Here is a 16,850-nt window from a genome sequence, read left to right on the forward strand (position 1 = left end):
AGTTGTCATTTTTGTCGAATGTTACAGACTCGTAATTTGATGCCAATGCTTTTGGTAAAATATTCCAAACTATTTTTTTATTATCAATCAACTGGATTCTAAACCGATTTTTTCTGCAATGAAATTCAAATCTGTATACAACATTTTCGCTGTATCCGTACATAAAAAAAGGATGTTGAGATATTTTACTGGGAATACTGGGAATAAAAGCAAAAGAAGAGTTTTGTGAAAATGTTGTTGTGCACGTATTAAATTATTTTCAGGAAGGAAGATGTCTTGTTCTCTACTATAAAAACCGACATGAAAATTTAAATCCTTCACAGCAGTTGCGACATAATATTCGGTTATGTGACAACGTTAGTTGCATTAGCGACGTGCATTTTACACGTTTCGAAAAAAATAAACAGATTTTCCCATCACTGTGCCATTTCATGGAAAATATTTCCCAAAAAATGGCGAATAATTTGAAACGTGCTACACTCATCAAATAAAGCTATTGTTACATATATTTTTATTAACTCTATTTGTATCTTATTTTGAATATACGATTTCATGTGTTAGGAAGTTACTGAATTATAGTGATTTTAATATTAAAAAACTGCTAGTGAAATAATATGTGGAACGTAACTACTTTAATTTAAATAAGCAAACTATTTAGTTGACACTACTATCTATCCAATAGTTACACATATGTTTTATGAACAGTACAAACTCGATTTTTACAATCCCTGATTTTGTTATTATATATCATATGGTCTTAATGATCAACACTTTTAAAGAATATATCTTTCACATGCATATGGCAAAAAAAAATTGATAAACATGTGACTGTAATGATTTTGGTGTCGAACCTGTAGAAAAAAATCTTCCAAAGATACAAATGGCCCGTTACATTTTCATGCCCGATTCATGCACTACTCAATAAGTCATACATGCCGACTGATTAAATATGACTAAATATTCCTAAGTATTTCGTGCACTAAGTATTTCGTCCGTTTTAACAATGTTTATTGTTTTAGAGATTATGCACTTGTAAATGCTCCACTCTTCAATGTTTGCCAATATCTCCAATACCATAGTAAAAGAGTTGGCTTCACCAATTAGTAACTCTAGATTTTGTCTAGTATTTACGAATCTCTTATAGTCTCTAATTATGTGGTCGGTACTCTCAATTTTATCTGTAGTGACTGTAGTAATTAAAATATTCAGTTTGTGACAAACCTTCGCCGACGATTTGTGAAGACAATAATAATTCGACAGTTACTTGTGATTTATCACTGCCTGAGATATGACAGAGTCTGTTGCATTACACATCCACCAAACGAAGTGTGAATCACATAAGTATAGAGAATGTAAATCGAAGACATTCGTACCTACTACAGAATCAGAAATTTTAACATAATATCAGAGTAGGTCTAAACAATTTTAACACGTTCAGCGGTTGCTAAACGTTCTATACCATATAATTCTACATCAAGCCTTAAGCATCCATTAATTCCTAAGAAGTAGTTGACTGGGTTCAGGGAAAAGATATGATCCCATGAATAAAAGTTGTGATAGGTTCATGTTACTAAAATAGTGCTACAGAACTAGGAACACAAAAAAGGATGCAATAATCTTAACATTGAAGCCTTTTATCTTCATTAACTTCATTTTTATGTATATTATTTCACTTTAAAAACCCAAACTCTTAAAAAAACATCTTTTTTCTTAACTGCATTTAATCTCATGTTATAAATAGTCTCTAACAACGATTAAGTTCTTATCTTCTGAATATTGCGTGCATTATGGCTGCATACTGTATTCACTAAAACCTTGATAAGAAATAATGAATCTGTATGAATGTATATGAATTCATTAAAGATACAATATTGAATTTTAAATTTTTCTGAATATTGAAACTTTTTATATTTGACTTACATGTTATTTGTTGCTTTCCTAATTGCTTGTTAGTTGCTAAGACATACAAAATCCAATTTTCATAGTTTTAAAAACTTTTTAGAACACAGCTGAAGTTGTTTTGGAAATGCAACCAAAACTTTTTCCTTACCACAACAATACAATTTTGTAATTTGTGGTGTTTGCCTGTATCACAACATGTTTCAACCTAAACCTCAATGGAAGTACAAACAGCACAACTCAGAAATCGTAAAACAAACTTTAGCACTTAAAAAAAATATTTAAGTTTAACCAAACATAATAAATAAATAAAAAGTTTTTAAAAGTAATGAAATTAAAAACAATTAAAAGAGAAACAATTTATTTTATTTTAATTTTAACTTCGATACGTTATATACGTGCTTAGAAAAACCTTTGGATTCACACACCTGAAGAAAATTATATATCACATTAAGCGTATAAATATCAAAATGTCGTAAGATGATTATTTTAAATAAAATATGTTAGGTTAGGTTATACCGGCGATCTCAAGGAGATCCACTTAGGCCCATAGGTCCATTGTGCTACATTATTATTAAAAACCCAAGGGCTAAAACCATCTAGAACCTTTGACAAAGCTTGTGATGCTATTTGAAGGGAGGTCTCGAAGTTCGCCAAGATCCTCAAAAAAGAAAGACCCTAGAATGTTAAAGCGGCCCACGCATATGCCGGACAAAAACAAAGCAGGTGGGAGGCACTTTCATCATCCTCACCACAGCTGCGGCAAACATAGTTGAAGGGGAGATTTAGTCTCCTAGCATAAGTACCTAAAATACAATGACTTGTTAGTAAACCTACTACAAGACTGATATCTCTGCGGGGAATCTCTATGAGAGAGTTCGATTTTCTTTTGTTGGTATGTGGCCATATTGCATACAGATGCCTGTATATCGCGGAATCTTCCCATCTTTTCTTAAAAAGTTCGACACAGGAAAAACTCAATACCAATTTGCATGATGTCAACGAAATGCCCAGATTGTTTAAGTGTTCCGAATGGTTTCCTAAAGCACCCCGTCTGGCCAGCTGATCTGCTTTGCAATTGTTTTAAATAAAATACGTGGAAGAAATTTTTTTTTGTTCTACGTTAGAGAACAAAAGTTAGGAAGAAAGAATAACATATAAACGCGGAAATGATTGACACAAAATATAGAAGATTGTATCTAAACTCTAAAATTTAGTAGACAAGAATATATATTTAAAATGATAACATTGGTTATATTGATAACAGAACTTTGCTTCTAAAACTAAGCCAAGGACTATAATTTAATAATTAGAAAATTACAAAACATAGAATGCAAAAGAAAAGAATAGTACATATTGACACAAAAAAAAATACATAAGAAAAAGAATAGTATTACAATTAAAAAAAAAATATTAGTAATTAATTCAATTATTCCACAGCTGGTGAATGATTTCATTCTAATATAACACAGGAAGTAAATTTGTTACTGAAATTGTACAGCAAATCAACAAAAAACTCCATGTTCGAACATAAAAGTCAAGTACGACTTTGGATCAGTTAGCTAATGAACGCTGACTCTAAGCTTCAAGTTTGGCAGGGCACAAGTTTTACCCTTGATATTTCTAGTCTCAAAAAAAATTGTTTTCGAATAAATAAATATAAGGAATAATTTTAAGACCACTGTTCATGGGTATTTGGCAATAATTGAAACAGCTCTATAATCAGCCAAAAACACAAATAATTAATAAAAAACAAAATCTTATTGTTGTAATTTACTACTGTTCAAAATACCTATCTATTGAAAACAATGGATTATATTAAGTATTTAGTTTCTTTAGTCAAAGAACTTAATTTTAAACTCTCATAAAAATCAATTAAATTAATTAAAGTGTTAAAGATTATAAATTTTCCACATAAGACTCTCCACATTATTTAATTAAAACATTACGTGATTGTTAATTTTTAATAAAGTATATTTCTTTTCCGAGAAAACTAATTCAAAGAAGATTTAAATAATTCATTATAATCTATATTCTAGACTCTGTTGCATCAATAAAAAGTAGTATGGAACCTATTTTACAGAGTTTTATTGCCTCTTCCGTAAGATAATACATTCCCAGGAACCTATTCCGCAAGTGCATTAGCGCAGGACATTCTAACAGCACATGTGTAGCCAACTCTACATTCTCTTTACATAATCTACAGTTTGCATCCGTATGTATACCCAATCTCGTAAGATGGTATTTTAGTTTACAGTGTCCTGTCAGGATTCCTTTAATGAGTTTTTCTTTTGATAGGTTCATACAATCCTTGTATCTCTTATTGTTATATGTACCAATAAGTGATTTGGATTGTGTTAATCCTGTTTATTATCCCAGTAATTCTTTTTATTCTGGTTGTCCTTTATTTTTATGAGAAAAGGAGCGTACTATGTTTTAGTCCACAAAAAGGTTCCGGCCTCATCATCAGTGTGGCTGCTCCTTTCCCGGCTAGTTTGTGTAATTATTATAATAATTATATTATTATTATTATATTATATTAAAACAAATAATTCAGCATTTTTGAATAAAAAGAAAATTTATTTAAATATTAAAATCCAAAAAATCTACTTCAACTTAACATTTACCATTTCCATTCACTTCTATTATAACAAATTCCATTTTAATAAATTACTTTCTTTTTGCAAGTATCCTCACTACGTTGACGTCAAACATTGTTTATTTCTTGTTAGAGTTACAAACTTGTTTGGATTTCTTTCACTTCATTTCTTCGTAAATAAAAAGATACAAATTAACCTAAAAAGTTGTATAAAAAATAAAATTGGCACAAATAACCTATCTTTCCATTTATCGAAGTGCAAAATGTGCACTGACATTTAAATAAGTACTCTTGCAATTTACAAAAACTTCAAGGATATTTAGAATGTTTACAACGTCAATGAGAATATCGAGTTCTATTTATCGGGACATTCTTCTCATTCCTTACATAATATATATTGACGTTTTTCCTTCTTTTTATGTTGCGCTTTTAAAATTTTTCCTTATAAAATAGTTCTTATATATATACCTATAGTGTTGTAGATACAATTAATGCAGTACATTTTTATAAATATATTTACGTTTATATTTATTTACGTTTATATTACTTCTTAAAACTTTTTCATCAAAAACAAAACTTAATTTTTCAATTAAATGAAATAATCAATAATTTATTAAAATTTTTTTAATATTATGCTATAATTAATTCATTAAATAAATCATTTTTATATTATTAATATTTATTAGAAATTGATTTACCTTCTGCTCAAAAAGTATCCGGATTTTGTTGTTTGTTAACTACTCCTTAAGTAATAGACCTTTTTCAAAAAAAAAAAAATGGTGTTGGAACACCATTTCTTGACATATGGTACAAATTTTAGTGCCATCTGTCAATTAGTTTGTTTACAACAGCTGTTAATGTGAGACTACCTCAAGTGCATTTAGCGATTTTTACTATGGAAAATTCTTGTTGTACGCGATTTTTTGACCAAACACGGCACACGGCATCGCTCAGTCACCATATTCGCCAGATCTGCGTTAGCATATGTATATCGCTTCAGAAGGAGCATATTTTGAAGGAGATAAAATAAATTTGGAATAAAATTTAAATTTGTGTGGTTTATTTACAAAATCCGAGTACTTTTTGAGCAGAAGATATAAGTTTAAAAGAAATTTTATTCACGATATGTATATATATTTTCTCTCATAAACCTAATATTTTTGTATCGAAAAGTTTGTGGATTTTTTATTTTATTTTATATATTCTATTTTACATATATCTATAAACACTAACTTTTACAGTATAATTTGTTAAATAAGCTACTATTGATTTTAATAATGATATTGCTATAGTTATAGTTGGCGTCAGTATCTATTATATTTTTGTCACAACTTTCCCTTAACATTTCAATAATGCTGGTTGATGTAAAATGGTGCTGTTACTTGTCTAACCCAAGAGAACTTGGTCGGCAAAAACTGCTTTAGACTTATTGTCACTTACACTGACGTCGTGTCTGAGACGGATTTGACCAGAATTTCTTAAAATGATGATTCTATTATTGAGTTAGTTCAGTGGTTCTTTCGAGAAACCCTGTTTTCAGTTGTACTATAGATCTATTCATTTGTTTGTTGCCAACTTAGACTTAAATAAGACGCTTATGATAATTATTTGTTAAATATTTGTTAAATATATATTAAAAAATATATAGTTTATATTATAGTGACATTTATATTAAAATAAATGTTAAGTAATAAAAAAAATTATACATAGTTGCGGTAAATTTTATAATATATATATTTATTCACATTAATAATATAATTCTTAATTCACAATAATAAAAGCTTTATAATTTAGAGTTTTATACTTATAATTTTAACTTACACAATATCTTAAATTCTAAGATATTCTAATTTTTTTTTATTTTAAGTACAATAGACAGTTAATATATATTATCTCTACTATTATATATTCACATTATATATATAACTTTTATATACACATTTATTATATTATACAATATTTTATTACTTTAAGTACCAACAATTTTTTTTTGTTTTTAATATAATTTTTTCATTAATGCTTTAAATATATACGGTATTGTTCATCATTTATACATATAAAATTTTCTAGGAAAATATTTAATATATTTTATTAAAAAATTTATAATAATGGCAATAATAAATAATAATAAAAGTAATAAATACTCATTCTTAGTATCAAGAAGTATACCACTCTTAGTAGTATCACTATTGATATTACTATATATATATAATCAAAAAAGGAGCTTCTATGATGATGAGGTCAAAAGTCGTCCCATTTGTGAAAGCATGGCCGATATATAAAAACTTATTTCTAATTTTATTCATTTTGACTGGAAAATATTTTTAAACATAACTTGTAAATGGACTTATGGTCATAATAAAAAACTTAAATAAATAAATTACATGTGAAACTAAATATCACAAATTACTGAATTAGTTTATGAATATAACTCATATTATGTTTCATTTCAAACTTTAGTATCGCATTTGAGCGGGTGGACCTGATGATGCAGCCATTGCTGCATCATACGAAGGTGGATTCATGGCATAATTTTGACCGAGTGCTGATTGAAATGGATTCATACTGAAATAAGAAATTTCATTATTTTCTATATATTATTTCTAATATATTATATATATATTTGTTACATTGATTGTTGTTGCATTCCATTCGAATGTATTTGCATTGGAATTGCCACATGTGATCTTGAAAAGAAATTAACATTTAAATAAATTATTATATTATTAATACAAAAATATTAGTACTTACGGTTGTTGATGTACAGTGGAAACATTTGGTGACATTTCCATAGTTGGATAACCATAAGGTGCTGTGTGTGAACCTGATGTTACTATTACTGGAGCTGAATACAAATAAAGATAGAAATATTTAATGGCAATAATTCTTAACTGTTCATTTTAATATTTGTAATTAAAATTATGTTTCATAAATTTTACACATATTAATTTTAACAATTATTTTTGAAAACGCTATATTCTTACTCGATATTCTTAAACTTAAACATAAATAATCAAAATTCTTTGAATTCTATAAACAATAATTTGCAAATACATATATATTGCTATATATTTTATTTTATATATTAAAATGGGATATATAAATTTTAATTTAAATAAGACTTTTACAATTTAACAACTAATTATCATTACTAGAATAATTTTCAGGAAGGTCTGTTAAAAGTAAAATGAAAAAAATCGTATAATATGAAGGAGTTATATTTTCGATTTATAAATAGTACTCAAAACACGTCTTAACCTAAAATATCCCCAATATCGCAAAATTTCGTTCCTCCAAAAAGTAGAAATTATCAAGAGGGAATGAACCCAAACAATTCTTTAGTTAAAAAAAAGAAGTAGTATATCAAAAACGATCCATATGAATAATGTATAACACTATTTGTAAAATTTTTCCGTGGTTTATAATACATATACTTATACTTAGCAACTCTAACAACGATCTTTCAGCTTAGCACAATCAAAAATCTGGCGAAAGATCGTTTGAAAGATCTTTTGTATTCTGGCAACGGTATTTTGCCAAACTGAAAGCTCTTTTCGGTCTTTCTAAAGACCAAATAAAAAATCTGCTATTGATCAGATCTTTCGATTGTTAGTTAAGATTTTCTTTGTGTTTTTCGTGTACGAACATTTTTTTATATAAAATAAAATACATAAAAATTAAAATTAAAATTCATAATTTATTAATATTATATTTAATTAATATTAATTAATTAATATTTTATTTTTAACTTCATTTTTAATACAAAGAAAACGTAAATATATTGATACTGTCTTTAGAAAAATTTTAAAATATATATTTTATACATTTATATATAATACATATATACATATATGTTTAATATTAAAATTCTAATATGTATTTATATATATTTTAAATTGATTTATTCTTCTATTTATAGATATTTAAGCAATAATTTTAAAATTAATTAATTTTGTTTATCACTGTTATGTTAATGCAGCAATTGCTGTTACCATTTCTTTCATGACATTAGTTAAATTCAGTTAATAACAATTTATGTATAAATAATAATAATAATGGAACACACATCTTGGAGCTTTCCATCACATTTGCATTAAAATTCATTTGTTTATTTGCATCGGGCAGAGATTAGCAGCTGTTTTTGATTTCACCACGAAAAATGTTGGACCAAAATAGGTTTCTACCACAAATTATGTATGATAAATCCTTTCTTGAAACACTTTTGTGCCAGAATTCTACAAACGATTCTCTGGTCAATCTTACAGAGATCTTGCGAAAGATTTTTAACGATCTTTGTCAGTATTGCCCTGTTAATATCACATACAATACCACTATTCAGAGAGTAGCAACAATTGGGTTCTATAGATTAACTCAAAACTGTATAATTTTGATATTTCAATTGGCTTGATAGATTTTGAGATACTCTGAGTAATAGTTACTTTTTGGAAGGCGGCGAATCTAATGTTCCCATTCCTTCATTCAATGAAGTGCTTGCAATTTAAAAAATTTTAGCAATTAAACAACAAAATATGTGGACAATATGCATACATCTTTATATTCTTTGAAGATAGGCAACAAATCACTAATGCATTCGAAATATTTTATATGTGCATTGACTTTTATATATTGCACTAGAAGTTAATATTCATTTACGAGTATTAACGGGTATTTTATCTAATTAAAGCACGCGAACTCAATATACGATCGTTCGTTATTAATGTTATTAATGAACGAACAAAAATTTTTATGCACGTTCATTAGATGTTTTTTTAAAAACGGTAATTATTTTTAAAAATGTAAATATAATTTCACAATTCTTGTATATGAGGGGAACTCCCAACCGATTACAGAGAATACTGAATCTTAGCTTAAAATTTACGTCATAAAATGCAAATAAAATTGTATTTTGTACAAATAAAATATAAATTATTTTTTCAATATAGAAATTTATTAGATGAAGATTATTCTGTATAAAATAAATATCATTTTGTATATTATTTATTTATTTATTTATTTATAAGTCGGTAATAGTTTATTGGTCTAATACTTTGCTTTACTGAATGAGAGACGACTAATGTAATTGTCTTAATAATTGAAAATGTGATAAATAAAAATAGTAAAAAATATATAATATTCAATTTAATATTTCAATTATTATTTATTTTCAGTCATTACTTTAACATGTACATTTGTTACTGATTTTGTGTTTAGAACTTGCTTAGATAAAATATATAGTTTAATCTCAAATAGTAATATAAATTCATAAAAAAAAAAAATAAGTATGTATATTTTAATATTATCTTATTATTTCAATAACTTATAGAATAATGTCCAGCAATAATGTACTTTCTCTGTCATTGCCTAGGTTTGGAAAAACATGAATAAAGAGGTTTACTTTATGCACCGTTCTTTAAATTTTCTTCCTTCGCTTTAAAAAAGAACGATTTATTATGAATTATTAACAGCTTTGTCTTTTGCAAGATGATTTTGAACAATGTTTAAAATATTCTTTTTTTTGAGAGAAAACGGAAGGAATTTGAGGAAGGATGCCTAAGATAAAAATGATTATCTATTTATTTTTAAATTTATTATGGACAGAAAAATGATGTCTCTTAAATTCAAACATTTTCATCCTCCATTCAAATCGCTTAACATTTGAGTTTCAGCCCCTTATTGAAGGAAGTATATATATACTTATATGCACGTTTGATTTATGTGTAAAAGTAAAGGATTTATAAATTATCATTTAATCGAAATTTGTTGTTTTTAATAAAAATAAATATTTTATTTGTTTTTGTTTTTATTTTGAAAATGTATCTTTTTCATTTATTACTTTTATGTCGTTTCTACTTACAACTTAAAGTTTCCCCATATATTTTATGTTCCATTCTGCTTAAGTAATTACAAAGGCAGGAACACAGTAGAAAACATATCACCATTACAACGGCCATTGTTAAAAATGTATGAAAATTAAAAGCCATTTTAATCACTTTTTCTTATTCTAATATAAAAATATATTTTTAACTATTTTTATTAAATATTAATAAATTATTATTATCATATGTTTATTCCGCGCACTTAAATAATGTACATAGTCTTTAAATAGAATATACTAAACTGAACTTCTGAAAAATGTAAACCGCATTTTAATGCACTCCCTGTATTCTGAGAGAGATTTTTTAAACAATTGTTTAAGTCACTTTAGTTGTTAGTAAATGAAAATAATGGAAATCAACTATTAATCGGAAATTTGTTTAATTCTAAGAGAAGCTGACATACAGGTTTAGAGAAACTGCCATATGAAACTGAGCTTGATGTGTTTATTATGAAATTATTTTAAATTATATATTATAATTATAGTAATTGGAAAATCCATTATTTTTTCGAAAATAGAAATATTTTCTGGAAAAGCAACTTTTAAGACTTTATAATTAAATGTTTACGTTTATCCAAAATTTCTTAGAAATTAAGTGAAATGTTAATATAACCTATTATATATTCTCAGTCAATCAGATAATTTAAGCTTTAATCACAACATGATTCATCTTTCATAAATTTCACTTCAAAAACTCAACTTCTATTTATTTTTATAAACTAATAACAATAACTGTTTGTGCAGATATATACATATTTTAAATTGTTTTTGTACCCTACACACATAAAAAAATACCGTTATATATTGAGGTGATTTTGTGAAACCCCTTTGAATATTCAATGACAATAAATGGGTTTGGTGAAGAAATAAATTAAAAATAGAATTCAAAATATTTTCAACGAGTTAAAAAAAACTACGGAAACCACATAAATCATATATGTTTTCGATCAGCAAATAGAGACAAACCGAGCTACCCATATTCTTCTGTCTATTCATTCATTTGGATGTCATAATTAATTCACTAAGTAGCAACAGAAATCGAATTAAACTCAATATTGACCCATTGTGTAAGTTCATGGAGGTAAAATTCGAATATAAATGAAGTGGGTTAAATCTAAAATGTACCGACGTCTAATAAAACATTGTAGAAAAAACGATAGTGTTATTAAAAATAATTCTAATGAATTATGCGTCAAAAGCAAATAAATAGTTCTTACGTAACACCCAGTTGTCTTTTCATTATTGAAAAATTTTAAAATGGAAATTATTATTGAAAAAGAAAAAAACTTTCTCAAAAAAAGTCATATTTAATTAAAATAACTAAAGGAATCTTAAACCAATATGCTGTGCTCTAACCTTTTTACAAATAAATAAATAAAGCAACTTTTCAGTATGGGCTATGTTATGCAGACAGTCATGGTCACATCAAATACAAAACTATTCTTGTTGTACTGTACGCTAAAAATATTACATAGCGAGCCCATGGGAAAATTTGATTAAACTTTGGTCACGATAAAAAAACAATGAATATCAGAATTTTCGCGTTTTAAGACAACTACTAACATCCATTTCTAACGAAAAATTGATCGTTTCAACAACGGTTGACTTGGTGTACTTTACTTATACTAACAATTATTTTAAAATATTGTTATATTTCTATTATCATGCATTCCATTTCTCAATTATTTTGGAGATCTGACAAACTGAAGAGATGGTATAGTTAATAAGAAAATGAGTTCGGTGGAGTACAATGGAACATAAATGATTTGCAGATAAGTTTGTGAAAGAAAGGTATATAATAAACTGAGTTTTTTATTTGCATTTTTAGTCATAAATTCCCCTTATCACTGATCAAATTAGTAAATAATAACAAAACTAATTTGAGAGAATCATTTTGCCAGATGCTTTCTAAGAAAATCTATCAATTCCAGCAGTAGAGAATTTGAGTTTTTGATCAAAAACTGCATCTACAACTAGTTACGAAATGCAATCGACAAAATTGATTGTGATGCAGACTCTAAATTTTAATATACTCTTTGTTTATATTCCATTCTAAACAAAATGCATTTAAAGTAAAAATGGGTATTGTATATTATTTCCATACTACATTAATATCTTAGGGAGTCCACAAAAGTTTTTCACTGGTATCTATTTTGTGCTATTGCTCTTACTTCGTTAAATGAGTTATCCGCCTCTTGGTGAACTGTCCTTCTCTGCGTCTAGTCATCTAAGAGTTCCAAATAACTGCAGCAAGCGCGATATCTTCATAAGGCTTACCCAGTGTGTGTCTAATTCAACCATACTTCTTTCTTCTCATCTCGTTGTTTACGTTTGTTTGGTGCGTTATTCTCCATAACTCTGCATCTTATATGTTGCGCAGGCATCAATTAATAAATGATTGCAGTCATTATTAATGATGATTAAGTTCTCGAAAATTATAGGGCATCAACCTCTAACTTATAGGGCATAGAAGCTTAATTTGCAAAAACTGTATAAAGTCGTAACAATATATATATAAAGAAAATTACTGACTTCATGTACATGTATTCATCATTTTTTGAGTAGGTCCATGTAATAAAAACCCAATAAGAAATTGCATATAACATTTAAATAATTTATTAATACATTCTCTAAATTATACTTCATTTGTTTTGTATTATCTTACATTAGGTCACAACAATAACTATTTTTAATGATTTATTTAAAACTGATTTTTAAATTTAAACATATGGGTTCTGTAGTTTATATATCAAATGGAGTTTTGATATTCGTGAAGCAATTCATTTGTGCTATTTTCGTATGGCATAGATCGGAATACATTTCACTTCTTTGAATGTCTAATTCACTGAGTGCACTATTTAAACATTTAAATGTGCAGACTGATATATTTTTATAAAATTTATATATAATAATAATATTTCACAATAACACAATATCGTATTCCTTTGGTTCGTATGATAGAATGTGTAGCACATTTCATTTAGTACAGGAAACACACCATTGAAGACACATTTTTGCAGGATAGTTTTAATGGAGACAATGTACACATGGAGACAAATATGAATATAAAATCCTATAACTTATATATTAGATTGATTGTGCAAGACTTTATTGTGCCGTAAAACTTGGATTATATGGCGCTTGTTTTTCGTAGGCAGATTGCTTTGGATAACGTGCACCAGCCACGGCGACATCATATGGTGGTGGATTCATTGCAGAATTTTGTGCTGCCATCGGAGGGTAAGGAGCCATATGAGGTTGCATTCTGTAATTAAAATATAATGTTTAAGCAAAGTACTTTTCATATTGATATATAGATCTGCTAATAGAGGTCTATATGCAAAAGTGAAGGTCTATAAAGAATTTAATTATTACTTACTGTTGATGAGGGGGATAAGATGGCACAGTTACATTTGTTTGATAACCACCTGGCGGAGGCATTTGTGTAACTGAATAATCACCAGGTGCAGTATGTGTAGCTGACGTTACTACAACAGGCGCTGAAAGTAATAAAATTTTGATGAAATTAATAAGATTAATTCATATTTCATATTAATTTTATGTTTTATAAACTTAAATTAATTTTCCAAATTATAAAAAATATTAATAAACCATAAAAATTAAATTAAAATAGAATGAATACATAAAATAAATATTGCGTTCATAATTTATTAATGTAATTAAACTTTGATTACTATTTAAATCCTCATTTTCAACTTTATATTTTCTCTTATGAAAGCGTCGAACTACAATAAATCCTATTAAATGCATAGAAAAAATAATTAGTAATTTGATACACAAAACTATTAGTTTTCCTAAAACCCAACCAGATGCAATATATGGTTTATTATGAAAAATCTCGGTTTGATTATCATGTGAATAGGTTGAATTTACGAAGTCCTCAGGTAAATTTTGAGTTTCTTGCTCCATACTGTATCTACTCAATGGATCTGTTATTACTAACATTTTGAATTTAACATGGTAGATAAGATTGGTGCACTTATTTCATTAACTGTTAATTTGACATATTGACTTGCATTAATATGCGTAATTTAATATATTAAATAATACATTAATAATAATTAATATAATTTAACATAATTAAAATGAATGAGAGATTAATAAATGAGATGAATTCATTTTCTTTGAATGACAATATTAAAATATGAACGTTACTGAAGGTACAATATTTCGATTAGTTTTTTTGTTAATCAATTATTTTTTATTACATACGAGTACTTTTAATAAATCGCAAATTATCCTCAAAGAAATAATAGTCTATGGTATATTTATTTGGTAGATATATGTTAATAAAATACACTTAAATTGAGCCTTATGCCGCATATGTAGCAGTTCGTAAATTATTTATTTACATATTCAAATATGACATCACTCAAAAAGTTCAAATGTATATATCTGTCATATATAAATATATATATGTAAAACTAAAAATGATAAAATGATATAATGATAAAACCGTTTTATTTATGAATAGTAGCATTCTTCAAACGATACACATCAAAACTGTATGACACTCTGATACTTGTAATTAGTTTAGAGATTTCAGTGGTCTTGGTGACCACAAAAATAATTTGGTTGATTTAATCAAATTTTAATTAAATCTAAGATTAAAGTGTTTTAATTCGACCCTTCATCCCGGTTCAATCACACCACATGTTGGTTTTTCAATCTTCTTGGCCACATGATCTTGGAGGTAAAATTTTTCTAACAAAATGATCAGAGTTAGAGTGTATTTTTCTGAGTGAATATGCTGTATAAAAATTAGGTCGTAAGAACACCGATAATTCTGACCGCTCTAGTCGAACAAAAGCGACAGACTGGAGAGTTATTGTATGATGTTTGAGTTCTCCAATTTTTTGAATATACCTATTTTCAATGCGTCACAATTAATTGTTTAGACGCTTCTAGCACATATTTACAATCCTCGTTTATTCACTGTTATTCACTGTTACAGAAGTTGTAATTATAATAGAAATTGTAATTATATTTTGAATGTAAACAATCAAATACAGTGCATTATTCACAGAGTATTGAAACGTGATAACAAACATTTTAATGCGGCATTTATAAGAATCTATGCCTTTTTAACGATTTTATACACATAAATTTTGTTTAACAAATTTGATATGCAATACATTTATTAAATATATTTAGTAATTATCTATCATTTTAATATATGAAATGTACTAACTTTCACTTTTACATTGTCTTAGACGTCGTCTTCTCACACACCAGTGTATTAAAAATATAAATTGTAAAATAATAGCACAAATGTATAATAAAATAAATCCAGAATTGTAAAAGTCAGTCATTATATTTATATAGAGTTTTAGGTAAAACGCAATAAAACTTGCCGAGAACTGCTAAGAAAATAAAACCAACTTTTCTCGACACGAGCAATAAATGAACTGACAACTGAGAATTGCAGTTTTATTTACAATTCATAAATATCAGAAACAATCTTGCATAGCAGATTTACTCACAAGAGCCGGAAGAAACATATGGAAATCCCACACTCATTCACACCGGCAACTTCTAAATTTCACAACAGAATTTGTTGAGAAACGCAGATATTGTTTACGTTTTCTGCCATTCTAAGTACTCACTATTTAGATAGATTTACGTCTCTGATGACGTTGTAGAAACAAGTTTTTAAGTGATATATAGACTTACTTATAAAATATAGTTATGTAAAAACAAATAGAACTTTACTGTTGCTTTTGATTACGTTTTAGTTAAAATTGTTTTAGAATTCGTTTTAATAATTAATTGAAATAGCTGGGCATGAAAATAATTTTATAAAAATACTTATATAAAAACTTTTAAATTAATTTAAAAGGTTAAAATTTACCATACACTTATAGAAAATTTTATTTTATTCACTGACATTGATATACTTCCAATCGTATATTTTTTATATAGCTTAACATTAGCAATAACATCAGAACGACATCCTCAGGAACATCAAGATTGATCCCATTAAAAAATACATAAATGATGGAGCCCTGAAATTATTTGCGAAAACTGACAGACTTACCAACACCGCGTTATCAAACCTCAAAATGGTTACAGGCTCCTCGGTGAGGTATGCAGATCTGAGGTCAATTATTGCTTAGTCTGATGATGAGAATAATCTATTAACTATTCACTTTTAATAATAGAATATGGCTGTAAGCTACTAAAAATGGATTTTTTATAACAGTTAGTATAAGGTAGGTTAATATAACTTGTCTTCCCTGACATTATGGGGATATTCAATTGGCAATAGATAGTCTCCGAGCAGTTGTGTTGATATCTATATTAACAATTCAACATTATGTTATGTTATGTTGGCTGAACTTATTTTTTGAAATTAACTATACAAATTTTATTATATGAGTAGTCTTAAAATTTGGTTAAAATCAACATATAAAATGCGAACGTACAGAATACACATATGCGCATAATAAACACATG

General features: G+C 27.0%; 1 protein-coding gene across 1 annotated transcript; it reads right to left on the reverse strand.

Annotated features, from left to right (window-relative positions):
• Positions 1-13,051: 13,051 nt before the first annotated feature.
• LOC119682447 lies at positions 13,052-15,780 on the reverse strand. Its single transcript, XM_038095894.1, has 3 exons — positions 15,586-15,780; positions 13,753-13,873; positions 13,052-13,638 (listed from the first exon to the last, which is right to left on the reverse strand). The coding sequence occupies exons 1-3, from the start codon at positions 15,704-15,706 to the stop codon at positions 13,482-13,484; spliced, it is 399 nt and encodes a 132-aa protein (XP_037951822.1). The 5' UTR covers positions 15,707-15,780; the 3' UTR covers positions 13,052-13,481.
• Between the last annotated feature and the right edge of the window lie 1,070 nt (positions 15,781-16,850).

Source organism: Teleopsis dalmanni, chromosome 2 (genome assembly GCF_002237135.1).
Source record: "Teleopsis dalmanni isolate 2A chromosome 2, ASM223713v2, whole genome shotgun sequence".
NCBI classification, from domain to species: Eukaryota; Metazoa; Arthropoda; class Insecta; order Diptera; family Diopsidae; genus Teleopsis; species Teleopsis dalmanni.

Excerpts from the sequence above, each read along its gene's own strand:
- LOC119682447 (XM_038095894.1), bottom strand. The coding sequence starts at position 15,706 with ATGACTGACTTTTACAATTCTGGATTTATTTTATTATACATTTGTGCT. Across the intron at positions 13,874-15,585 it reads AAGACAATGTAAAAGTGAAA|CGCCTGTTGTAGTAACGTCA; the intron begins GTTAGTACATTT and ends TATTACTTTCAG. Across the intron at positions 13,639-13,752 it reads TCTTATCCCCCTCATCAACA|AATGCAACCTCATATGGCTC; the intron begins GTAAGTAATAAT and ends TTTTAATTACAG.